This window comes from Aulostomus chinensis, chromosome 14, assembly GCF_037954235.1.
Source record: "Aulostomus chinensis isolate RoL2024-O1b breed Wild chromosome 14, RoL_Achi_v1.0, whole genome shotgun sequence".
In the NCBI taxonomy this organism is placed as follows: domain Eukaryota; kingdom Metazoa; phylum Chordata; class Actinopteri; order Syngnathiformes; family Aulostomidae; genus Aulostomus; species Aulostomus chinensis.
In genome coordinates this window covers 14,582,758-14,609,605 of record NC_141333.1, presented here as the reverse complement: position 1 = coordinate 14,609,605, position 26,848 = coordinate 14,582,758, and the positions used below count along the sequence as shown (strand labels likewise).

The 26,848-nt window shown below is 39.4% G+C and overlaps 2 protein-coding genes across 7 annotated transcripts in view; one reads left to right on the top strand and one right to left on the bottom strand.

The window, feature by feature from the left end:
• The window catches only part of agbl4 (AGBL carboxypeptidase 4), a 277,380-nt gene extending 252,268 nt beyond the window's left edge, over window positions 1-25,112 (bottom strand). The window contains exons 1-3 of one of the 2 annotated variants that reach the window (XM_086225486.1): window positions 24,986-25,106; window positions 23,699-23,821; window positions 1,730-1,854 (exon numbers count right to left, since the gene is read on the bottom strand). In XM_086225486.1, the coding sequence (XP_086081612.1) occupies window positions 1,730-1,854; window positions 23,699-23,821; window positions 24,986-25,031 (294 nt within the window). In that variant the 5' untranslated portion in view covers window positions 25,032-25,106. Of the gene's footprint in view, window positions 1-1,729; window positions 1,855-23,698; window positions 23,822-24,985 lie in introns of both variants that reach the window. The other variant, XM_086225487.1, reaches the window with a different exon arrangement.
• Window positions 24,330-26,848, top strand: part of elavl4 (ELAV like neuron-specific RNA binding protein 4) — an 85,839-nt gene continuing 83,320 nt past the window's right edge. For all 5 annotated transcript variants that reach the window (XM_086225495.1, XM_086225493.1, XM_086225490.1 and 2 more), the window contains exons 1-2: window positions 24,330-24,385; window positions 24,830-24,964. The gene's annotated coding sequence lies outside the window, so the exon portion shown is untranslated. The remainder of the gene's footprint in view (window positions 24,386-24,829; window positions 24,965-26,848) is intronic.

Below are 26,848 nucleotides of genomic sequence, written 5' to 3'. Positions count from 1 at the left end.
CTCCCCACATAACTGCACTTAGCTGGTTTATTTACTCATGCTATTATCCTCTGTTTAATTTCTCCATTTTGTTTATTGTCTCATATCCTACCAATATTACAGCCATTAGGATGTAAACTAAAGATGTTTGCGAGTTCTGATTATTCTAGACACAAACCTAATAACACATTCTCTACATACACCTTTGCAAAATGCACAGGCAGCATTTAGCCACAACAATTCCTGCTGGAGTAGATTAAATTCACACAAGGCCTTTTTGAAGAAGGAAATTGGACAGATAAGAACCAGATCTGTCTGAAAGAAGCTTCTGAGGTTCCCTATAGAAAGAAGTGGAAATGGTTGTTCATCTATTCTTGTCACATGCAAGCTTACTCTTGGCACGTGCTGCTGTACATCTTGTATTTTTTTTTGCAAGATAATTATCAATCTTGCACCGTTTATTGTGTCTTATTCCCCTCTCCAGTCACTTTCTCTCCCACACACTTTCTCTGTCATTTTGCCACAACAGCAAATATCCTGTTGGCCCAGGCTGCAGGCTGCCGGTGCTGGTCTATCTAGCCCTGGGATCGATTCAGCTCCAAGTCGAGGCCTCCCATTCATCTCAGAGCCATAAAATGTGATTAGTGCTGACTACAGCACTGCGGGGAGATTGGCTGATAGGCCTGATAGCCTCAGATAGGCTGTGTTGGACACTCCACAGGAAGACAGCAGCAACAGCATGCTGCGGATTCATCCTCGTTCTGCTTTTTTCCATATCTCTCGCCATTTGCTTTTATTTCTCTTCGCAATTTGCTTTCTACTTTCCTCTCCCAATGCTACCTATATATTTGGCTGTAAACTGCCTTTCTATACATTACCTGTCCGTTTTTGTTTACCTTAAATGGGAGACTGAAGAGCTTTGCTCTGGAAAAAATTATGTAGCAGTGGTAAGAGTTAGATACCATTACTTTTCAATCTGATTTTCCTCTTATACCACTCCCATCACATTCACCCTTTCCTCGTATGATGCATCTCTGTGGCATGCGACCACCTGTGTCAACCAATCACAGAGCTTTAAGGACCTCAATTCTGAGTAACAAAAATGGTAACATTCTGGAGACAAATTATAAATGCACTAAGATGTATTAGGGGATACTTTAAGTATCTGTAGTATGTATCATTCAGGCTTTCACTCTGTGTTTTGCTATCAAATTGTAGATTGACAAGTTAATTGATATGAAGGAAGAAAAAGGGGGGGCAGAGGATTTTTTTTCTGAAGTAGAGATAACAGGGCACTTTCAGGCGGGCGGCATGGCTCTGAGGTGGTGTGGCCATCTAGCAACCAAAGGGTTGCTGGTTCGATCCTCACTTTCCCCGCTGACCATGTCAAGAATCCTTGAGCAAGATACTGAACCCCTAATTGCTCCTGATGACCCTGTGACGAACTGGCAAGGGCACACCCCACCCAATGTCATAGGAGGCTCCAGCCCATCCAACGGCCCAAAATGCAACATCTCTGCAATAACCAAGCCCAGTTTCTTTGTCTTGCTTGCAACTTGTTGATTAAAGGGAAGCAGGTTAACATCAAAGCTCGCAACAACTTTAGCAAGATGGACTGACCTTTAAGGTTGACTTGTAAATATTTTTTAATACCATACCATGATTTACACACACACACACACACACACACACACACACACACACACACACACACACACACACACACAGACCCTGAACCAAGCATGCTGACCTGTGTCTCCCGCACATTCTCCACAGTAAAGTTGAACCAGACTCTGAATCGTGGGTTGCAGGTGTCAGGCCGGATGAACAGGTCAAACTCAAATTCACTGATGTAGTCGACACGGCCAAGGTTCCCTATAGAGACAGTAAAATAGCTGACATTAGCATTGAAAAGGAATCAAAAGATCCTTTTGTCTGTTAACCTTCAAAGTTCACCATCATAGGACTAAAACAGAGGGATCATCGCAGAGGGACACGTCATCAATCATGAGACATGAATGTAATTCAGCACAGCTTTAGCTTAAAGTTATCTGCACTTTGATCTGGGGATTTTTATTAACGACATATATCTGTATCATACATTTCCCAACACTGGAAAGTCCTTGTATAAAAATGATTCCCACAGGGGGCAGTAAATGTAAGGAGCAGAAAGACCAACAGACAGGAATGCTCCAGCCATCCGTATCTGACATATAATGTATGATCTACAGCAAAAAAATATCCAAATGATCAGTGAGAGAATAATTAATCCAGTGGGAACTATGTTACTCACTTTCAATTCTCATAGCTGTCTATAAGATGACTAGTTAGTAGAAGAGTGCATGACAAGCATTCTAAATATAGGCCTTCTCTGTATCTGGACAGTATCTAACATATGTGTAGTGAAGACAGCACAGAGAATTAATGATTGTCAGACTGAAAGCAAAGACAGGGTGTTTTAAATCTTCATCACATATACAAGATTTGTCATTTTAAGCTGTCATCTTAAATGTTGGATAAGATCAGCAGTTTTTGAAAAGTTAAGTACAACATCTAAGTAGACCACAAGACTCATCATGCCTCATAAGTCCAAGTTGACCACCTGGTGGCAGGTAGTGCCTTAGCAGCTGACGCGCACACACACACATACACACACACACACATACACACAGCTGATTATAGACAGATGGAGCTAACTACCACGCTGTCAAAGCTTATCTCTCTCCTTCTGCCAGAGGACAGAGAGAGTAGTAAGCTTGCAACACACAGACACACAAACACTTTGCTGTGCTCTACTGAAGCTACCTGCAGAAGTGCAATCAGCAGTTTATATCAGACAATTAACTGCTCTGAAATATAAAAAAGTTGAAATGTATATTTTCATTTAGAGCACGACATCCATCAACTCCAAACATACAATGAGAGAGACATTTCCAGTGATTATTGTGCAACCCTAATGGCTGCTTCATATTTACATTTGACTAATGGTAAAGTGTGTCACATTCCAGCACACTGCTGCATGGGGAAAAAAAAAATCTCTCTACGAAGCTCTTTGCGCTTCTTTGACTAATGAGAGAGGGGCTGGGCTGGGCTGAAATGTATAACTGATGTACTTCATGGATTCATTTATCTGGACTCTGCTAATTTTACAGCCAAGCATGCATATACAGAGTAAAAATAAGATTAGATGGATTGATATTGACAGGAAGACATAAGTGTGTGTGTGAGGGATAGAAGAAAGGCAAGTCTACAGGATAATAGATGACTTATACCATGTCATCATGACTGAGGAAATCTTTCTGTCAGCGCGGCATGTTTGTGCGCAGTTTCCAACATCCTGCATCTGAGGATACATGTCACAACAGGTTCTTTTCAAACACTTTGGGACACAACACTGTGACAGAAAATTCAAAGAAAAAGTGGGAAAACTAAATCATGCAGCACTGATACTTGTTTCCTCAATTTTGTAAGTATTGCTGTCAAATATAACTAATAATTTAGACTTAGTAATTTGAGCTGCAGTGTGTTAATATGAGAACACATTAATATCACATTTTTCTCAGTCCCTTCAGTGTGGCTAGCTACACAGTGGCAGACAGGCCACACTTATGAAGCCAACAGCAGGCAGTAGGATGAACCAGTCCCAGCTGCAGCCAACCTAGCAAGCGCAAAGAGTGGAGAGAGGAGAGCAGAGCGGCACCTGTTCCACACAGATGTGTCATCACATCTATGATCTTTTACACCAACATCACAGCAATTCACAGAGCTGACATTGCCAAATGCAGCCTATTAGAACACACTGATAATGGCCACCAAAGGTCACCCTACTATTACAGTCTTAACAATGCTATTCGGTGATGAAAACTCTACTCAGAAGACATTTTATTTATTAATTTAAGTGTTGGACTTTTTTTTTTTTAAGTGATTAAATGCTTGTGAACCATTATAAGAAATCCATACCTGTGACTTTACACTGTAAAAATGGCCCTGTTGTGTTTTTCACTAGACTTAAGATATGCTTTGTATAAGTTTGGGTATGATAATGCATTTTTGTCAGGTTGCCTTAGAAGTTCACCTGTTAGAGTGTGCACCATAGCAGCCATTCCTGTCTCTCTTTACCTTAACACCAGTTGATCAGTTGTTGAACTTCAGTGAAAATACAATGTGAGAGTCTAATAAGCCTTTCCATAGGTAATATGTACCATCACAAAAACGAGCATCATGACTTATTAATCCCTGGAAACTCCAGGTATCACTGCCAGTCATTTTTAATGGTGGTGGTACTAACAAACTGCCACAGTAATTACAATAGCTGCCCCTGAAATGTTGATCATTTCGTAGTCGTATTTATCAGTCAAATCACTGCTGCTGTTTTAGCTGCATCATTGTACACAGAGCAGCACAAGAAAACAAGGCTGGGTATAAACCTTTACAGTCTTGACTCAAAGGGGGAAAAAAACACCAATGATGCAAACAGAGAAGGGTGATGGAAATGGCAGACAGCGTTATGCAGGCCAGTGTCACATTTCTGTTTTGTTTTGCTGCTCTCTGAATGCAGTGATTGAAATATTCTGTAAGAAAGTAAAGCAGGATGTAGCAAAGCTATGTCCGAAACTACTTTTTAGTCCTCCGGAACCTCTCCTTTTTTGAACTCTTAAATGAAAATTTGACGGAAGACTCTAAGGGATCCTTATGAGGCCCTCCATCTGCAGTTGCATTCACTGGAACTGTCAAAACGGATGTACAAAGCAATCAGCAAACTGTGTGTGCCCATGCGTATAATTGAATTCACCAATAATATCCAATGTCTTCAGGAAGAAACAAATTTATTTTTTATTTTATTTTCAGCTTGATATGAATGGCTTCTATATATGTGTTGTCTACTTAAACGTAAACAGCCTTTATGAAGAGCTGAGAGAAAGAGAGTGATCTACAGACAGGTTGGCCAAGTCAACTCAGGGGAACATACAATTTTTGAATATGACAGAGGGCAACTTACACTGACAATTCTACATTCTACTAACACAATTATTTGATTTTCCAGAGTTTATACAATACCTGGCTTTAGCATGGGTTTCTAATTGATAAATAGTATATAACTGTGAGCAAACATCTGCGGGGGAGACGGTAGGAGAACCCAAGCTAATATCTGTCTGTTTCTGCTGGTGAACACTGTAGCGTGGGTAGCAAAAGACAGCAGCCATGGGCGGCTGGGTTATTGAGCCTGATGCTGGAGGGCCTGACGTGAGAGATGGCTGCTGCCTCAAAGTTAGAATTACATGTTCAGCCCACAAAGCAGCAGGGATATGACACGCCATTGATCGCCGTTTTAATTTTATGGTGGCTACCTCCAGATTCAAACACTTTGGTGGGCTGGTAGTCTGACCCTTTTAATCAATGCCATGTCATTTAGTTTAACTAACATAAATGGATAACTGTTTTCTTCAGGAAAGCAATGCAGATAAACTGGACTGAGAAGACATAAGAAGATATGTTGAGCCTGTGTAATGTTGAAAAGGCATGCACAAATAATTAATTTTGGCTCCTTTTGGAACAGACAGAGTGTATTAGTATAAATGGAGTTAATGAAATACAGACTGAGGGAGGATGAGAAAGAGGGAAGAAGACACCATTTCTGGGCATGTCATAACTTCCATGATTCTCACGAGTACCATCTCTCTTCATTGGTGCCTTGGCATATTATGTTGAATATCAATCTTTATCATTGAGAGAAAACTAGTGCAGCATTTGGACATTAACAAATTTGTTTTCAACAAACAGTTTGGCCTGAGTGGCTGGTTCTCAACCCAGTCTCTTACATAGCAATGAAAACAAACAGTAAAAGAAACCATATAATAAAGTTCAAGGAAGTAGAAATTACATAATATTATATTTATGTATGTATACATAAATAGAAAAAAACATATGTATACATATATGTATACATGTTTTTTTTCTCATATAGATAAATACACACACACACACACATGTTTCAGTAAAATGAAACCTCCATCACTACAGAGAGCCAAAGGCAAGTAAACATGGCACAAACGTGAGGTGGCCAAGTGGACAGTCAGTCATCCACACATGGGCTGCTAGTGTGTGTGTGTGTGTGTGTGTGTGTGTGTGTGTGTGTGTGTGTGTGTGTGTGTGCGCGCGCGCATGTGTGTGTGATATGGGGGGGCTGCCTAATGTAATCCCATTACGGAGGTACAAGAGGGAGCAGTCACAGTGCTCAGCCCACACAATGGGCCGGCCTGCAGCCTGTAGCTATCCACTGGATGGATAGTTTCTGCCATGCAGATGGATCATCACACAGCAGCAGCAGCAGCAGCAGCAGCAGCAGCAGCAGCACCAGCAGTCCTGCCTGCCTCGGGCCTCAGATGGAACTCACTCACACAGCCAGCCATTACAATGGCAATAGGCAGTTGTTTCAAAATGAAACAGACTGTGTAGTTACAGTGTTGCCTCCTTAGCAGACATGATGATGGGATGTCCGAAATCATTTGCCCACACACTGCGCCACATAAAACAGCTAATAACGGCATTATTTTTACAATGGATAAATACATATTGAATTGACCCCTTTATTAGAATTCGTTAGCCATTCAAAATTAATTTTGCAATCCTAGCACATGTATTCATATTCATTCTCACATTTAAATGCCATGACAGAAATGTAGGCAGTATTGGCCACCCCCACAACAAGGTAGATTGAAAAGCATAAACATAAACACACACACACACACACACACACACAAACGATTCCTTCCAGTTCTTTTGGCTGGCACAGACAAGGCCACAACTGTGTTTAAACACCAGACTTGAGATTAAAAGAGTGCTGTACCGCTGAGGGAGTCCAGCCAGGCACCTTTTTAAACTTATTTTTTGCTGTGTTCTATTTCATTATTGGAAAACACATCAGTTTTCCCCCCGGCTCCTCTGTGGTATGGGGAGGATTCCTAGACATAGACAAGGGGGACTGATAAAGATAGAATTGATTCCAGCCAGCAGCAGCAGCAGCAGCCGTAGTGTAGGGGTTTCAGTTTAGTCCTGCAGCTAAATGTCTTTTTTCTCTGCCTCTCTCTCTTTTTCTCTCTCGCCCATCTAAAGGCAAGTTGTCACTGAGGCAACATCAATCTCCTGCCTCATGACTTCTTAAAGCCTGCCTTCTCCCCTGATGCCTTATCACATCATCTGCAGGCAAGATTAAAGAGGTCACCTCCAAGTTTCCACAAACTAACTACCTAACAGGTATACTAAAATGCACTTAATCTTTTTAAACAGCATAAAGGACAGGTTTGTGGATTTATAGATATATGGCAATACAATTAGTCCATGTCACACAAGGGACTTATAGCTGACTATAATCGTTACACCTGTCCAATACTGAATGTGAAGAGAAAGCATACAATTGTCGTGTGACTTAAAACCTTTTACCACCAAACAAAAAGCTAGGACTGACCCTGGACACTTGATGGTCAGTAAACCCTTGAGGTGACTGAGATTCCTCAAGTCAAGCTGAGGGTATTCTCCTCCTGAACAGAGAGTTATACTGTTGCTGTTATTACTACTTTATTTTTACTGGTTAATTGCATTTTAATCTCCTTTGTGAGAATGTCAGTGTTAAAACCTTTCATCTGTGGTTGTTTTATCTGGATTAAGGCTAAAATTGGCAGACCCAGTATTAGGCTGTTGTAGATTGTGAGCACTGGCCAGTCATGGCTGATGGTGAGTGGTGAAGCATGCTAAGTTAAAGTTAACCGTCACACCTCTTGACAACATCTCATGTCTGTCCATAACAGACACTGGAGCTGATGAGAAATCTCAACATGATTGAGCCAGGTAAAACTATTAGGCCATCAGTGAAAACCGTCCAGTTGCATGCAGCTGGTGAACAACGACGCCCAGATAGCGAGTGGCCAAGCTAGCTGGGGTCAGCGCCACCATCAAAAACATCCCCAGGTCAGAAAAACATTCAATATATCATAATTTGTTTTCAGCGTGACAAAGACTGCTAGCGTTACCACACTGCTAGCAAGCTACCACAGCTATGGGGATTCAATTTAACATCCTTATCATTCAAATCTCACAGCTGTCTTTTATTATCAAATAAATTATTGAACATCCAACTTGACTCTGAAAATTCTGAGTCAGCCCTTCAAACATTGGAAAATGACCATATAAACGAGGGTATTCATAGAGACACTGACATAGACACAAACCACAGGTACATAAAGTAATTTGCCTCCACACACACACACACACACACACACACACACACACACACACACTGGATTTGGGCTCTACTATGCAGGCAATAAAATTTTGTCATCTCCAGAAGTAACTTCTGCAACTTTTTCTCATCTCATTCACAAATTCAAGCAGCTTGGGTTTTACCAGCAATCTCACATGGTTGGGTCTGCTGTGAATTTTAGAAACAGACAGAAGCAAAAACATAAAATATATCTAAAATAGCAAGAAGAGAAAAAAATATCACTGAAGAAAAAAAAAGCTGCCCTCCATGCTGCCTTCTGTGATTCCGTGCTTATACTCTTTGTCAACCAACTGTTGATAACTCTTTCATTCATTGTGAAAAAAAAAATACAGCTTGATTACTCTGCAATAAAAAAAGGACGTAATCTGCATCTATTTATTTCATTTTCTTTGCAAGTTTACCGCAATATATATTGCAAGTTTACCTGACTCAGTCCTGTTGGTTTTGTGCAGGGTTTATTAACTGCAAAGCTGTTGAATCAGAGAGAAAATTGAACTTAACTAATAAGACTATAACTTTGACCAATAATGAGTAAAAGAATCAATGATTTTATTAATTCATTTTTACTATCGACACTCATTGTTTTCTGATTTCATTTGGTATAAAAAAAACTTGTTATATAACAAACACACATACACAATACGTGTGTACTAGACAGCATAGAAATTGTCATGAAAATAATCTTATAATATATACAACAGAAACAGGATGAGTGCAGATAATAAGAGAGGACAATAGGAAAAAAATCATACTGTTATGAGTCCATCTATGCTCCAGTGAGCTCCTCGTTTCAATATAGATGAAGAAAGCTGGGCCCGGGGACAGCAGTGAGATATGCAGGAACCCGCACATATCTGATGATGTACAGGCCTGCCTTCACATTCTAAAGAGAACACATTTTCTAGCTAGCCTTTTATAATTGTATTTTTTCCTTCCAAAACGGCCTGGAGCTAGAACTGGTATGCTCCATCAGAAGTGGATGGTGTGGTAATGGGTCATAGTGATGCACTCATATTGGGACTAGCTTAATTGTATTATCAATCTCATCCAGACAGTATTTCAGCCCCACAGCTCTGGACATGTTACTGTCAGACGCACAGCATTAGTATAAAGGAGTGAACCATGAGGAATTGCAATCTTCTCTTTCATCTGTCTTTGTGGCCTAAAACACAGGGGTTAGCTGGTTGAATGCTATCAAAAATCTGGCCACTGCCATCCCTCTGTTTTTCAGCCTGTCTCTAACTTTCTTTCTCTCTGTCCGTTTACCCATCTTTCTCTCTTTTGCTTTTAGTGTGTACTGGGTGTTTGTGGCCACTGAGTAAATACAAGTAATTTCCAATTTCATGCTATCTTTCAACAAGTTAATTATGTGGAGCTCTACAAAGACTGAAGACAGACCGAGGAGGTGGCAGCACTGGCAGAGGAGCAGCGACTGGGGTCTGCTCTTTGTTGTTCTATCTTGTTTTGTGTCTTCTTTCCCAAACAAACACTCTCCCTCATCTCTTTTCTCTTTTCCTCTATATTCTCTTGGTGCAAGTCCATCTTCCCTTTCCTCTCTTCTTCAGTAGTAATCTTTGCAGCAGCTCCGATGGTGGAGGAGAGTGTGGAGATAAAAGCGAAGAGAGCTGAGGAGTCCTTGGCAAGCCTAAGGCAAGGAGAAGGTCAACAGGCCTGCTAAGAAGGGCTGTTATCATCTGGGTAACATGTTATCAGAGAGCCTGCAGTAGTGTTTATTTACAGTTATTGCTCCCTCTGGGTGCACACTTCAATGCCTGGGGCTGATTACTCTGTAATGAGTTCAGGAACACAGGGAGCTGATGCAGGAAGAGAAACAAGGGAGGCAAGAAATCACTGGCCAATAACTGATAGATCAGAAATGAAAAATTAAGGAACAACAGAAAACAGCGCTTTTTATCGAAAATTTGACTAAATGGACAAAAGCAAGCATATCTTAAGAGGAGTTTCTTTACCATCTATGCAACCTTTCTTCAGATGAGTTACAGCCCAATTAATCCAGAGGAGTAATGACCTGTAGTCATTGAAGTGCATTGTTATGGACGCACCAAACTGAAGGACTACTACATCTGAAGGCTGACTGCTGAGTCGCCTCCGAACTTGCACTCAATCTCACTGCAAAGTCTTCAGCCAACATGTAAATTGTACACCTGCTGGACAGGAAATAACTCCACACCACTAAATGGCTGTTGTCTGTGTTTGCCATTTAAAAGGGGAAAAGGAAGATGTCTGACTGTGGATATGGAGAGAGAGTGTCTGCTGACCTTGGTCACACTGCCCTCACACATTTTAGTATACCTACGAATATGACTGATTTTTTAAAAAAAAAAGGGGAAAAAAAGGTGAATGGCATTTGTGCTGTCAATAATGCTTTGATTCAATGAGGTTGAATCGTAGGAAGAACATTTGTACATGCCTTCTCAACAAAATGTATTTGCTTTACTTGGTTAATGTCAATTTGTTAAAGTAGATGCTCACCAACAGCCCAATATTGATTGACAGGGGCAAGGGCCTACTTTAGGAAGTACTCAGTACTCAAGACTCAGATTTAAAAACAATTCTTTTTCATTATTCTACCACTGTAGGTTTTTTATTTTTGCTTGACTATTGCAATTTTGCAAATTACACCCAATTTAACTAGTTGAAAAGCAAAGAGAATCAGGGAAAATCAGGCAAGAGGATGTCTGCAAACCCAAAGATAAGGGGTTTTTAAGAGTAGGGAGCAATGCAGAAGAAATCTTTCAATGTAAAACTAAGTGCTGTTACTGTCAATGCAACAGCAGCATTTCATAAGGAAGAAACTGAAGAAGCAGGAAAAGGCAGTAGTGAATGCCATTCAAGAGACCTGGCAAAGATCAAAGAATATTTCAGCAATAATTTTGCCAGCCAGCAGCAATTAAGAGAAATTAAGCAGCAGTGCAAAAGACACACACACATACACACACACACACACACACACACACACACACACACACACACACACACACACACACACACACACACATATATACAGCATTTCACAAAGTCACAAAGTACAAATGTGATTTTTGTCATACTATAAAAGCAAATCCATCCAATGACAAACTAATCCCTTTTTATACCATCAGATATGGGAGATTAGGAGGCATAATATGGTAATTCAATTGAGCCATAGTTCATCAGAGAAGAAGAGCACAGGGAGCCTTTTGAAATGAACTTTCTCTATCATGTCAGGATGTTCTAAATGAACATATCATCATGAAGCTTCATGACTGCGTTTAGACAAAACTCTAAACATCTATGTGACCATGTCCTTTCACTCTTATTAGTGCGTGTAGTTTATGTTCATGAAGTGCTACTGCTGTGTTACTGCAGGCTTAAGTGTAACGTCAGGTCAGGCACGCAAGCTTACAGCAACACTTCCTCAATCAACCACAGCTGTATATGATTATAGGTGGTTAATCATTCCACCTGCTGTTCATTCTGCACCCATCTCCTCCACATATCTTTTCTTTTTTATTTACATGCTTTTCCATTAGTCCCAAAAAAATGTATCCATATTAGTAAATGGCAATGGTTACATAGTTGTTTTGGCAAAATTTCTTTTCTTAACTGTATTACCTGTACTTCTTGCAGTAATGGCATTTACCATAGTTTTTCCTCATTGTACATGTTCAATATCTATTCACTCATATACTCCTGTCAAAGTCCTTCTGGCATGCTGGGGGGTTGCGGCCGCCGCTCAATATGCCGCGAACATAACGTAGAGGCCCCCGATCAAGGCCATTCCACCCCAGTTATTTAGTCTGTAGTTCCTTAAGATTCTGAAAATTTCTATTATCTGGAACACGCCATTATTAATACACTCAAAAATGAATTTCACTTGTTGCACTTGCGGGGATTATATCTGTTTATGTCCTGATAGGATTGTTCAGATACTGTGCATAGGATATCAATGAATCAGGTTGTGGATTGCTGCTCTCAAGTAAATAATTGATATATTTCATTCTTGAACATTACATATCATCACCTTCTTAAAATAATTGCCTGAGTCATTTTTGACAATTTTTTTTTTAACCTAAATCAACTCCTTGTGTTGTTCTGTCTCTATTTTTTTGTGTTTTCTGAAAAACTGCTTTGGAGGGAGAAATCCAGTAAACACAATATATATTTTCAAAAATGAAAAAAACAGCATCCAAGTGCCTCTGAAAACTAGAATGCACACTATTTTAGGCCTTCAAAAAACAAACTATCTTGTATTATATTCACCATTAAGTGCTGTTTGAAATGTCCATGTAAGAAAATCCTGATAACAGTGCTCACCCTCAAGGAATGAATTTCAATGGTGTTTACTTGGAGCGGTGGACCTACAAGATAGCTGCCTGGATTCGGGCCAAAACATATTCTATCAAATTTCTGCTCCTGTCACCCTTCACTGTAGAAGCATATTCCATACATGAATTTGTGCTATCAAACAAACCCTAGCACATCAATAAAGCTCATCTCAGAGCGAGGTTTTCTAAATAAATCAGCAGAATAAACACAGGCAGCTTGAAAAACATGAGCTGGTAAAGCATTACAAATCCTTACCATTTTCACAAACTGTACAATCCTGTCTAGGATGAAAAATGAGACATCTGCTTTGAAAAAGTGTTTATGGCATCAGGGATTGCTTGGAAATGAATTACTGGATGAATCACCTAGTGCACAAGCACCACTTGTGCAATGCAGATACTGGTTGCAGTGATTTTCACTTAAGACACAGAGCAAACAACAGTTAGTTAATAAAAACAACAAAGTTAAACCTCAAACCAAATCCTTCAATGCACATGAAATGCAAAAACAATACCAACTCACAAATAGCCCATTTCTTATATTATCCAGTATGTGAGTATTCTACCCCTCAACCTTTTCAAATCCTACAGCCACACATTGTGTACAGTTAATAATCAAATTCTTTTATTACTCAAAATTTCCATAACAGTTTGATACTGCTAGCATTTGGTGACATTTTGAGAAGATGAGGTACGTCTGGGTTCCCTATGTATAGCTCATATCGGTGCCATCAACAATTAACTTTCAAAACACTGGGGTTGTTTGCATTACTTTCTGGCAGGGGAGGCATCTCCGACCAGCGCAACTGAGCCAATCTGTTCACTCAGTGATGAGACATGACAGAATGCAACAGGCCGGAATGTCAGGCAGGATTATCATTCTGTTTTATTTACACTGCATTTCATGCAACACTACTGATATCAGTTCTTACCTACACTGATAAAGCTTAAAATCAAGTGAGCACATCCATGGTACAGCATATCTCTGCTTGTGTGCAGTTACATGTTTTAAAAGATGATTATAAGCACGATACACAGTTCACTCTAGCCGTTTAAGGGAAAGTTCACCCGCAAGAGAATTCAGTCATCATCTACGCACCCGTCATGCTGATGGAAGTTTTTGAGTCCGCTGCTGGAATTTCAGACAAATAGGTGTTGTGGCATTCCCCCAAACAACTGAAGTGAATGATGACCAGTTTTCAGTCAACAGAAAAAAAATACATTATAAAACTACAAGCAATCTAGGTGTCCTGAAGCCTCTACATTCCAGGTTGCCTCAGGGCACTTGTATTTACTGTATGTACTTACAGTATGGCTTCTTTTTAATTTGTTTGTTTGCTTCTGATTATTGACAACTGGTCACTATTCACTTCAGTTGTTTAAAAGATCCCTATAGTCCTTTTTGTTTCTTCCTGTGAGACTCCAGCAGTGTTTTGTGGACAAATAAACTTCACTTGACTTTCCAGCGGCATAACCAAAGGTAAACGATGACTGAGTTTTACTTTTTTGGGGTGAACTATTCCTTTAACATTGCTCATATTTTTTCCACATGAATGAAGATGTTCACTGCATGCATATGGAAGAATAATGACTTATTTTTCAATAATTGTGAACATTTTCAACATGGACTTAAACTGGGTAGGCTAATGTTTGAATCTTTTGAATCATATATGATCTGATTTAATCACAAAGGATCACTCATCACACCTGCTCCCAGAATCATGGGATATTCTGTCTCTTGGGGGGGTGGAAAACAAAACAATGTGCTAATAAATGCTGTGAATGTGGCATTGGCATGGGGCATTCTGTGCAGAGTTTTCATGAAGGTGAAGCTTTTTCCACATACAAAAATGTATGCGATTCATTTTTAGTAAAACGGCGGCACGGTGGTGCAGTGGTCAGCACTGTCGCCTCACAGCAAGAAGGTTCTGAGTTCGAGACCCGGTTCGGTTACGAGATCTTTCTGTGTGAGTCTGCATGTTCTCCCTGTTCCTGTGTGGGTTCTCTCTGGTACTCCAGCTTCCTCCCACAGTCCAAAGACATCAAGAGGGGACGAGGCTGATCGATACTCTAAATTGACTGTAGGTGTGACTGTGAGTGTGAATGGTTGTCTGTCTCTATGTGATGGACTGGTGACCTGTCCAGGGTGAACCCCGCCTCACATTGGGATAGGCTCCAGCCCCCCTGCGACCCTTAACAGGACAAGCAGAAGAAAATGGATGGATGGATGGATGAATTTTTAGTTAAGTTGGGAAACCTCCTCAGGGTCAAGCCAATAAAACACACCCAAGTCACACTGCATGATATGGCACAAAAAGGGCAATAAACTCACAATATAAGCCAAAAGAAAGCCACAGACAGGAGATGACAGTTGTAAAAAAACATAATAATGAGTAATCTCTTATGGACACAAATGGTCACTAAATAGGATAAATCAAAAGCAATGGTCTTGCCAACAGTCCTTCGACAACTCAAATTTATCTCCATACTCTGTTACCGACTTAAAAGAAAGAGAGAGAAGAGAAAACTGCTAAAAGGGAAGACTGGAGAGGCCATTTAGTGATTTGAGCAGTGAAGCTTCTCCGCTGCCAAGGACATGTAAGAGAGACAGAGAGACTTAGAGTGGCCCTCAATACATCAGATGTCAGGAGTGCTCCCTCCCACTCAGATGAATGGATCCTCTTTTGGAAAGAGTTAGAGCAATTTAAGGTCAGTGAGCTATACAAAAAACACACTTAAATAGAAAGAATTGAATGATCATGAGGCCATCCAACAAAAAAAAACACACAAGTAGAATCTTTACATATAGGAAGATGGGTTTCAAAATTATGTTTAAGTTGTAAAAAACAAATATATATAAACTTATTTTCATGCCTGGGCTGCTTCTCTTTCTTTATTATCCAGGAGGAGAGCCAGGGAGCTGTATACATCTTCAGGCCTCTCTAAGCCACTCATTTTGAGCATCTGGCTTGATTGTAAACTGTTTCCCTCTTCTTTAATCAATGGAAACTCAACTATCCTGATTCATGTGGCACTCTGGAGTATATAAATATCTTCTGACAAGCTCGACTGCATTCTCCTTCTTCCAGCTCCTGACCACAAGCCATCCGCCCCCAGTGTTCACATTCAATTCCTCTACACTTCCTTTTTTTCCCTCTCCTTTACTCTTCTGCTCCCTGTTTCTGCTTTGGCAATGACTCTAATCCATCAGTCTTTAGTGTGACCGCACAACCACAACACCACAATATCAGAGAGAGATAAGGCGACACTTATCAAAAACAAAATCAGCTTAAAAAAGGGTAAATTTAAGGAAAACCCCTTTTCTTCAATATTTAACCTAATCTTTTATCTTCAGATAGCCTTTTTACATGAACATAATATAACATAAAATATTAACATTAAACTACATTTAAGTACCTTAAATTGTCAGAAATGGTGTGCTCTTGACTGATGATGTGTCACTATCTAGGGGCATTAAAAAATTTAAATAATAAAAGAACATGCAAACATCATCCCGTTTCTTAAAAATATACATTGTTGAAACTCCAAAGAGTATCATAAACTGGGACTGTTTTTTTTTTTTTTTTAGCTTGTGTCATCAGTGAAGGAAGCTTCCAGAGAGATGTAAACAAAGCTGTTATACTGGGAAAAAATACAAAGACAGTCATTTAAGCAAAACCTGTCATCCAGTATCTCCTCTTAAGGGAGGAATAAAATGATGCTAGGTGCTTGGCCTGCATCTTGAGTCAGTGCTGGCTTCTAGTCCTTCTTTAAATAGGCTTTGTCAAACAAAGATTTGCACTGAGACCCCTTCTACATGTAATAGATCCAGCATCCACCCTGCCACATAGGGGACACAGCTAATGTGCATATTCAGTTAATATTTGGATAACACCCTAGCATATGTCCCTCTGACAAGTGTTTCACTGATGTACAGAGCAGCTTATTCTTTATGTACCAACAGCTGAGAACACCAGTGTGTACATACACTGTCCCCTGGAATTTGTACACGAAAAGCTTGATTTTGTCTCTTTTGTATGGAGTAATATTGCTATTTCATAATAGTGTCATCAATATTGCTGTTTAAATAAAAATGATTTTATTCATCAGCCAGAACAAAATGAATCATTAATCAAGTTCTCTTATACACCTAATATGCATCTCATGTGTTCAAACAATATAATATAATGATTTCATGAGGGTTTTTTTTTTAAATAAAAGTAATTTACACTGTAACATCGGTCATTACAGTAAGGAACTGCCACCACTTTCCTTGGCTTAGCAGTCGTCTATGGTAACACAGGAAAAGTATGCGGCACACACACTAATACCGCGGAGTTCATTCTGTAGCCATCTGGAAATACTTCTTTTTTCAGAATCTTTTTTTTTCTCCCTGAGTGCACATTGCTAATTACCCTTTTTCTAAGCATCACCAAAAATGAACTGAACAGTTTTTACACAGCAAATGTTAAGCACAACTGTTAATGTAGGCAAAGAACATTTTAGATTCAGGTGTATTTGATGACTTTTGAGATGGCTTTCTGTAATGCCCCACGATTAATGTTTATCGCAACTAAGATAACTAGCACTCAGCTGCATGGTGGGGATCTGGAGAGAGGGGTGTCTATCAGCTTGTCCTCCTCTAATAATGATGGGCAATAAGTGTAGTTTACAAAAAGCTGGCATGCTCCTTTAAGTGCATTGAGACTTGTTTGTGTTTTTGTGTTAACCAAACTAAATAACCAAACAGTTGAAGATGACACCAATAATAGTCTTATATCTGATTACTGTTTGTCAAAATTTACACATGAACACATACATTGGTCAAGTTAATTGGAACAAATTAATCATGTCTAAAAAGAAAAAAAAACTGCGCTTTTGCATTTTGTTTGACAGAACTCCAAAATACAAATAAGGTTCTTAAGATGACAGAAAGAGCAGCAGTTTGTGTCAAAGAGGCCTGTTTGTTTGGACGCAAGAAGATAAAACTGTTGGTACGTAGCCAGTTCCCGTCTGCATTATAAGTACGACTGTATTGACCGAATTAATCATGAAGCCAGATGAGTCCCTGCTTATCAATAGACCCCATTAAAAATTTGTCACCCCTGAGGAACTTCTATGACCATGCAAGTCATTGTCAGCACACACACAGTCTGAGTAATCAGTGAGTGCTTAATTACATCTGCTGCACAGTCCAGAGGTGCAGTAAAACAATACGGCTGCACTGTCAGTGTCATCCTTTGTGGAGACAGATGGTACTTTAGTCAGCAACATTGTGGGGAAGCTTTCACAAAAGAATTCGGGACTTAGCGGAAAATGTCAACAGTGTGAGGGATGTGACAAAATAAATGTGACAAGACGAGATAAAAATGTCATTTGGATTTTACTGTGAAAAAACAATTAGGGTTCTAATATCACTTTAAGGAATCTTTGCCTCTTGACACAATACATAACAATATGCCATGACTTAATGTTTACAGATTAACTAAATCTATTCTATTGTGTTACTTTGCATTACTTTAAGTACCATACAAATATGATCTATCTCAGTTGGTAAGACCATATGGGGGTTAATGGAGAATGTGGATACTTCTTAAACCAGAATTATAATTTCTTCTTGAGGAACTAAATAACCATAAAACATGTTGAAATTATACTAAAGACTGCATAGTTAAGGTCATCATCATACTATATGTTATTGTCTAACAAGAAACATTTACTGGGTCAGAGGACTATTCTTCTAAGCCATCTCTGGCTTGATCAGCATAGGGCTGACAACAAAGTAAATTAAGCCTAATCTAAATGTAAATTAGGTTTTATACCTTTGGCACACAGCTTACACGACAATAGTCTATTGTAATAAATACATTAGATTTTACTCTGTGCTATACAAACACAACAAAATAAAATCAGTGCGTTCTGAAAATGTACATGGATGCAAATAGCTGAGGAGCAAGGGAAGAAAACTCACTGAGTTTTAGCTCTACATAAACTTTGAATGAAATGTGTTCTTGAAATGCCATGTTTCAGCAATTCAATCTGCTTTTGGAGGAGTAAAATGGACATGAGTTGTCATGTGGGACCATTTCAATAACTCTGAGAAATATACACACCTCTGCAACATGCAATACATACAGCAGGGGTTTACACAGAAGTCTCCAATTCCCATCCTGTCACCGGTATCAGACTGAACTGAAACTGATAACTTGGGGCCTCCAATTCATCTATTTAATCTCTTCTATGGTCATTATTTTAACTATTTACTGTAGTGTTAGTGACCCTAGAAATCTCAACATTATAATACTTAATACTAGCTTTTTCCTAAACTTTAAGAGCTTTATCTAGCAAGAGATATATCATCCTCCAGTTATTAGCAATACTAAAAGCAGGGTCCACCACCAGCTCCAAGAGGAAGCGAATTGTAATAACACACTGTATAGATTTTTAAGGTCCCCAAAGAATTAATCTTATGGACTTATTTAATTCCCATCTAGCACCACCATTCAGCTGATATTTGTGACTCAGGGTGAAAAATATTGATAACCATTAAAACTGACTGCATGAGACATAAAACAGATATTTGATGTTCTTAATTCCAAAATCTTGTGATTGTGAAAAGGTTGAACTGCTTGCATTCATAGCATTAAAGTTACCAGTCACTTGCTCCATTAAAAGCAATGAAAACCAAAAGAAGACTCATTCAAATCTGAAAAACTTAGAGCACAATTATTAAAACAGTTGTAAGTGTATTTAAGGGAAATCAGCTGTCGGTGAAAACATAGGTACTATTTTTCAGTATAACATTGTTTGATATATTGTGACACTACTTTTATAAATTTGTCTACTTTGCCTCCTAATGCTTAATGGAATCCTAATAGACCATATTAACATATTTTTTATTAGGCTATCCCAAATCATAAATGACAAAACTGGGGTAATTCTATTTTTACAGTTTTTCATTAAAATTAATACATGAAACAAATTGTTTATCTTGAACAAATGTACCTTTCAATCGCACATCAACAAACTGATTGCAGTACAAACAGTCATGGATAATGCAATGGAAGTGGTGTGGGAAGTTTGTGACTACTATTTAGTTGAACTTAACACCCATCCATCCATCCATCCATCCATCCATCCATTGTCTTCCATCTATTCCAGTTAAGGGTTGTGGGGGGGCTGGAGTCTATCCCAGCGGCTACGGGCGAGAGGTGGGTTTCACCCTGGACAGGTCACCAGTCCATCACAGGACAAGCATAGGACAAACAACTATTCACACTCACATTCACACCTACGGTCAATTTAGAGTATCAATCAGCCTCGTCCCCAATTGCATGTCTTTGGACGGTGGGAAGAAGCCAGAACCTGGAGAGAACCCACACAGGCACAGGGAGAACATGCAAACTCCACACAGCAAGATCCTGTGCCCAAGCCGGGACTCGAACCCGGAACCTTCTTGCTAACCACTGCACCACCGTGCCGCCTGAATTTAGCACCATAAGTAGAAAAAAACCCTGCAGTTTTGCAACCTCCTGCACTGACCATAATGCTTGTTATGATATACAGATACAGAAAACAGAAATAAAAATTGACATAAAAAGTGAAACTGACAATATCAGTGATGGTTTATGGCATAAGATATTCATTTGATATTAGATGTCAAACATCAACTCAACCCCAGTCTAACTTTAGTAATGAATTTACCGGAAAGATATTAATATCAATTCCATAAATCATTCAGGAGATAATCCAGAGCCAGAGACACTGGTATGTTATCTGATCTCAGTGTGAGAGCTCGCTGCCCATTAATCAATGTCTGAGCTTCCATGACCATGCCATCAGGGGAAAAGAGGCAAATTTATAAAAAGGACAATCACTAGAATGATATCTCAGCACAATCCTCCTAATGTAATCCTCCTAGTGTTTTTACTGTAGATCTCTCTGTCCCGCTGCGATATAAATGCACTCACCTTCACCTACCAAGTATGTAATAAACCACGACTAATGTTTCCTAATTCCTTACCTATTCCCATCATCTATCCACGCAAGAATGAATTCTTTGTAATAGGTCAAGAATATGTGACAGCAACTACAACACTGTTAAGTGTTAATCTATTGTAGTGGAAAATCAACTCCAGAGAAGCACACTGACAAAGACACCAAGGTGAGACATCAGGGTGCAGTTAAAACTCATTTCAGCCAGCAGAAAACAAAATGAGCTTGTCTGTAGAAATGTGAAATCTGAGTGCCAGCTGAACCTAATCTCCACACAGAGAATCAGTCCCAGAGTCCTACTGGTTCGCTGATTTACTAGTACAACATTTTTTTTAGGCTAAGGTCACTTTCACAACTGTGGTCTGGTGAAGTTGCAAGAAATTTTCACTTTTAATTTGGTCTGGTTTCCTTCCACTCTGTCACTTGTGCCAAGCACTGTAAACAAACATCACATGGTCATTAGGGAGGTTGCCGGACTCCTACCAGCACAGCTTTAAAAATTTTGCATGTTCAACACAGTCTTATTTTTCCTCCTTTGTGCCTTTTTACATGTTTATTATGTTATTAATTTGGTCACCGTCTAATCCAAAAAAGCCTACAATTATAGTCACACCTTCCTTTCCACTGCTGTCCTGACAAAAAGGGTCTGTGTAGTCTTATAAAACTGTTAAACTGAACTTGCAGCGCAGGTTGAGAAAAACAAAAAAACACCCCTCCACCTCCTCACCCCTCGCTGTCTCACTGTGTCATCACCCACGTGTGTGAGTCAATGAAATTCATGTTTTTTTAGGGTTTACTTCCTATATTTGGTCCATTTCCTTCCAAAACACAAACAGCACTAAGTTCACTGCGGAGCGAACCAAGACCCCTATTTTGGAGTTCTATCCTACAATATGCACCAGGGTTTGTTTGAGGAGAGCCAAAGAGCTCAAGTGCTCTGTTAGAAGTAAAATGTTCTTTATGCTCTGCCCCATGCATCTCTCAGAAAAAGTGTGAAAACTAACACTAAATCCTATACATACCATGACACCACAGTCACATGCATACACACACACAAGAGGAACAAGAGGATTAGACCTCACTGATATAAAAGAATTGTTTCATCGCTTTGTTTGTTTTAGATTAGGTCATATTCAAATGACAAAAGGCTGACATTTTGATGGAAAAATTTTGTCACTTTCTGTAAAGTGCTCACTCCTCATTTTTTTCACAGGATAGATTTTAAGATCCATTTCCATTTCCATTTTCTTCCACTTATCCTGTTAAGGGTCGTGGGGGCTGGAGCCTATCCCAGTGTGAGGCGGGGTTCAACTTGGACGAGTCGCCAGTCCATCGCAGGGCCAACACATACAGACAGACAACCATTCACACTCACAGCCACTCATACTGTCAATTTAGAGTATCAATCAGCCTCGTCGCCATTTGCATGTCTTTGGACTGTGGGAGGAAGCTGGAGTACCAGAGAGAACCCACACAGACACAAGGAGAACATGGAGACTCCACACAGAAAGAACCTGTGCCCGAGCCGTGACTCGAACCCAGAACCTTGTTGCTGCGAGGCGACAGTGCTAACCACTGCACCACTGTGCTGCCCTAATCCTAGCATAGCATTTTTCTATAAGCCATTTTAATAACTTGTCACAGACAAAATTGATGCAGCTTTCAGACTCAGACACATAAATGACTGTTAGCCTTCTACATCTGAACCTACACCCCACAATACATGAGTTTCAGTGGAGATTAGGGCAACTTGCTTCAACATTAATCTTATAAAATTAATTATTCTGTGAATAGAGGCTTACTATTCACTAAATGCACTTTACAACATGTTCAACCATTCACACTCATTTCTTTGGCACAGGGGCAGTGGAAGGTGCCAACTTAATAAACATTTTCACACTTTCATACACTGACAGTGTCTAGAAGAGCTGAGGATTGAACCTGCAACTCTGGGATTATCAGTAGGCCACCCAACAATCTGAACCCTTTATCTGGCTTCTATTTGTACTAAAAGTAGTGGTAGTATTCGTTGGAGCTTACATTTTAAATCAAACACATTAATGGAGGTGGTGGTCATGATGACTAAAGATAGTGGGAGAGCCTGTCAAAGATACAAAGTCGAGTGTGACAGAGCTCTACTTCTAAGTGATTTCTTGTTTATTTTCAGACTAAATAAATACAGCACATCTCAAAAGAGACTGTGGGCTGGAACACATGGTAAGGTTGGATAAATAAGATTGAGAATTCAAAAGAAGGATCTTAATGTCAGCTCCACTTTAAATTGGCAGCCAGTGAAGCAAGAATTCCAGTGATACTGTCAAATGCATTAGACATGCCAGCAATTACCACTCTACCTGAACAAGCTGGTGGGTTGTTGACAGTGGGCCTGTCACAGTTAAATATTGACTTTTTATATGAAACATAGACATGTCAATCTTTTTGCTGACCCAGATATTGCCCACCGTTGACATGTGTTTTTTAGTAGAGGAATGTCACTCAAGTAACATTAATGAAGAGTAATCAGTGTTTTTCCTGATGACTGCATTAGTCTCAAAGTTTCATGTCTTAGCTACAGCAGGGGGACATTTTAGCTTTAAAGCAAACGAGAGATGAGTGCCACTTACTGTACATGAATGAGCTGATAAATTGACTTTACTTAGAAACAGATGCCATGAAAAGTGGCAGTGAACCTAAAAGCTCATCCAAAACAAAAAAAAAGGCATTTGGAGATAGGGGGACGGCCTTGACAGTTGGATGCCTTTGCTTGAAAGTACAACTCTAAACATGAAAGCCCAAGACATGAACACATTCACAGTTTGCATCACACCCGACTTTATATAGCCAAAGAGAAACAACTGTTCAACTTTTTTTGTAATTGAAAATACGGTTCAAACTTTTGAAAGTAATATAAATTGCCACTCAGCTTTGAAAAACATTGTCAAGTAGATAAAAGACAGTTCTCTTTACTATGCTATTACAGTTGAAGGTCTGCTAGCCACAAATGACCTGAATATTTTTGAGACAATTTTTTTGGACTGTTAATATAGACTGATACTGAATAAATGGACTGCTACCAAGTCAGTTTGCTACTGCAGTGTTTTTCAAGTTTACTACTCACCACTTTCAAAGCAAGCATCAAAAACCAGATGTCCTCTTCGCGGCGCCCCTGCATACCCTGGTGGGCTCACCATCAGCTTGTTCACGTTCCCCACCAAGGCATCCTCTCCTCCTGTTTCATTGCCTGTTCGTGCATCAAAGGAGAAAGAGGCTCACTTTATCCAAAGGTTTTGAAAAAAGTTTGTTAAATGTGGGGTTTATTTTTTCTTCATTTAAGCAGTATCACATCAGGGTGATCTATCTTTGTATGAAGGTGGTGATTCCCAACAATTTTTCAATGTTACAAACCAGTTTTTCTGAGGACAAAAAGGAAATAACACAAATAATAACAATCATATACGATCCGACATGATTATGTATTTTTTGTACTTTCCAGCCAGCACATGTGTAAAAAGGCTATTGAATAAAAAGAGCTGACCCTTGTTTTTTTGTTGTTGATACCACAGGCCAAGCAATTTTATTGTGTTTTAAACATTTGAACTTCTAATCATACAAATAAATTTTACATATTTTATAATTTTACATATTTTTATAAATTATATATATATATATATATATATATAAAATGTATTTATTCATTTATTGAATTTTGTATGTTGTGTGACGCATTCATCATTTTTAAAACGGAAGTTAAAATTCCCTGCCGACTACAAATACAGATCCGACCGTTCCAAACAAAGTAGTCCCGGTAAGTCTCAACAGACTCTTTGACAAATTGATTTGGTGTAACGTTCAAGTATAGAGATAAAATATGAATAGATGGGGAAACGGCTGTGACAGGTAGGTGCTTGTCTTTTATTTGTGTTGACTCCCGGATTTTTAGCTTTCATTTAAGGGGGCAACGGCTCAACACACCCAATAATCAGGTTGACAGACGGCCAGCTAGCTAATTAGCTCCACGGCAGTCCACAGCTCTCCCAGACTAATTTAGGTAGCTACTAGCTAGGAGCTACTCGTTGCCAGTACACCTGCGCTTCTACTGTTAAGCAAATGAATGCACATTTACGAGCAAACCGTCAACTGAGGCATTTTTTGTCGAGCATTATGTCTGTACAGTCACATATGTAACTTGCTAAGCTAGCTCATAACAACCTGGTGACATGTCTCTTGTTTACATCCCTGCACCTGCTAGCTACAAGGTTAGCAAACGGCACAAAACCGTCACTATGAAGACACACAGCAAGTCGGAAACATGCAGCTTCTCATGGTTAGACAGCCGGGCATCATGCGAGTCCTTTTGCCTGTACAACAATGCAGAGGAAGCCAGGTAAGTCTAATATTTACACACCAGTCTCGACGTCTCTCACTGTGTTCTCCTCCATCTTCCTTTCCATTCTGAAACAGAGCGGCCGACGCTCTCTCTGTGTTTCCACGGCAACGGAGCGGGAGGCATAGCAGGAAGCGCGGTCCTCTCCATCGCAATTCTGCGCGCAGACACATGCACACCAACACACACTAATTTATTAGGCACACTTGCATGAAACGAAAGCAATATAACACACGGTGAAAGACGATTATATTTTTTCAGGGTTAGTATATTTTACGATATTATCTTCTCTAAGTGTATGTGATAATAGCAGGAGAGTTCAAAAACAGGGAATAAATGGAAGTTAAAACAAATTCAGTAAGCCTTTTTCATAGCAACCACTTCGCTATGTAAAGGGAGGATAACCGCTAGTGGAATTAATAACATTAATTATGGCTCTGTTCCACTTAGGTTTGTCAGGGTCCTGGTACTGTACGTCCAGTGCAATTAGAATGGCTTTTACACTAAATAAAACTGGGCCGTCGTTAATTTGATCAGTTACACCTGTGTTTACCATTTCATGATACCCAGCAATATCCTGCTGTGACAAGGGCTAGTTGTGAGTTTTATTTAATGCAAAGCCATGATAACATCTGCTGATAATATTTATATGACACTCACCTAAGTGTAGAAATCATTAAATATAAAATTATTCTGCTGAGAAGAAATAATATAGACTTTTCCCCAGCTGTCAGAGTAACTCATCATGGCAGTTCAGATCTTCAAAGCTATGATTATAAGGTTGTCTAATTTTTGTTTTTAAAAAAAAGAAACAATCTGAGAAAACGTGTTTAATATTAAAGAGAAAAATATGGGTTTTTTTTTTACCTATGTGGTGAATTAGTAGACCTTCCAGTAAACCTGTGTACAGTACATTTATCAGTATTTTTGCCACACTTGCATGTTAATGGTATTTTCTAAGAAAGCCAATCATTGCAGGCAGCAGCCAGAGATTCTGAATTATCCTGCAGATTGATTAAAGCTGGAGGTTTTCTAGACAATTGGAGCATAGATGTCATCAAAGCCAATCAAGCCAGGCCCTATTTCTTTCCCATTACAAAGGCTGCACCTGATTAAGTACATCAAATAAGCAGCCGCACAACTCGGGGAGCAAGAGGCACACAGGCTGCTGCTAATTTTCAGGTTATAAGCTGTGTGTAACAGGACCAAATGAATAAGACCTGGGAGAGGGCAATGATTTTTCTCTCCGTGTGTGATCTGTATATGATGGCGAGCATCAACAGGCTGCTGAGTAGATAGGTCAGACTGATTATTTCTCAGATGACAGGAAGAGAATACAGAGCCGCTGTGTAATATTTTGTTCCAATTGAAAATTGAATAGCTGTCCTCCATGCTATGTCATTTCTTTAACACTATGCCAATTAAAGAGCTCCATGGTGGTACAGTCATTCATTTTCAAGGAGATTGAAATTGAATTATGAAGCATGAGGAGAATGAATTGGATATGCTACATGTTTCACTTGTTTCTCAGTTCTTATCAAATAGAGAGACTGCATAGGAGTGGTTGAATTTACCAAAATATACCAGCGTGTCGTTGCCAGATATCAGCACTCCTGAGACTGTGACTGTGACCCGATCTCACGGCTGAAACTCATATTAAAAAAAGAAACGTGTTTGTAGACAGATATACATAACCTGACACAAGTTCTCAGCGGTAATCCTTCTTAACTGTGGTTGTATATATTAAGTACCGTCATCTAATATATTTTGACGTAGAGAAGTTTGAGTTGAATTTAATGGGCCTTTTTTTCTTGATGGATTTCCTTTTTCTTTTCAAGTTTCATATCCTGTATCAATGTGTCCTCCTTTTAACATGATAGAAGA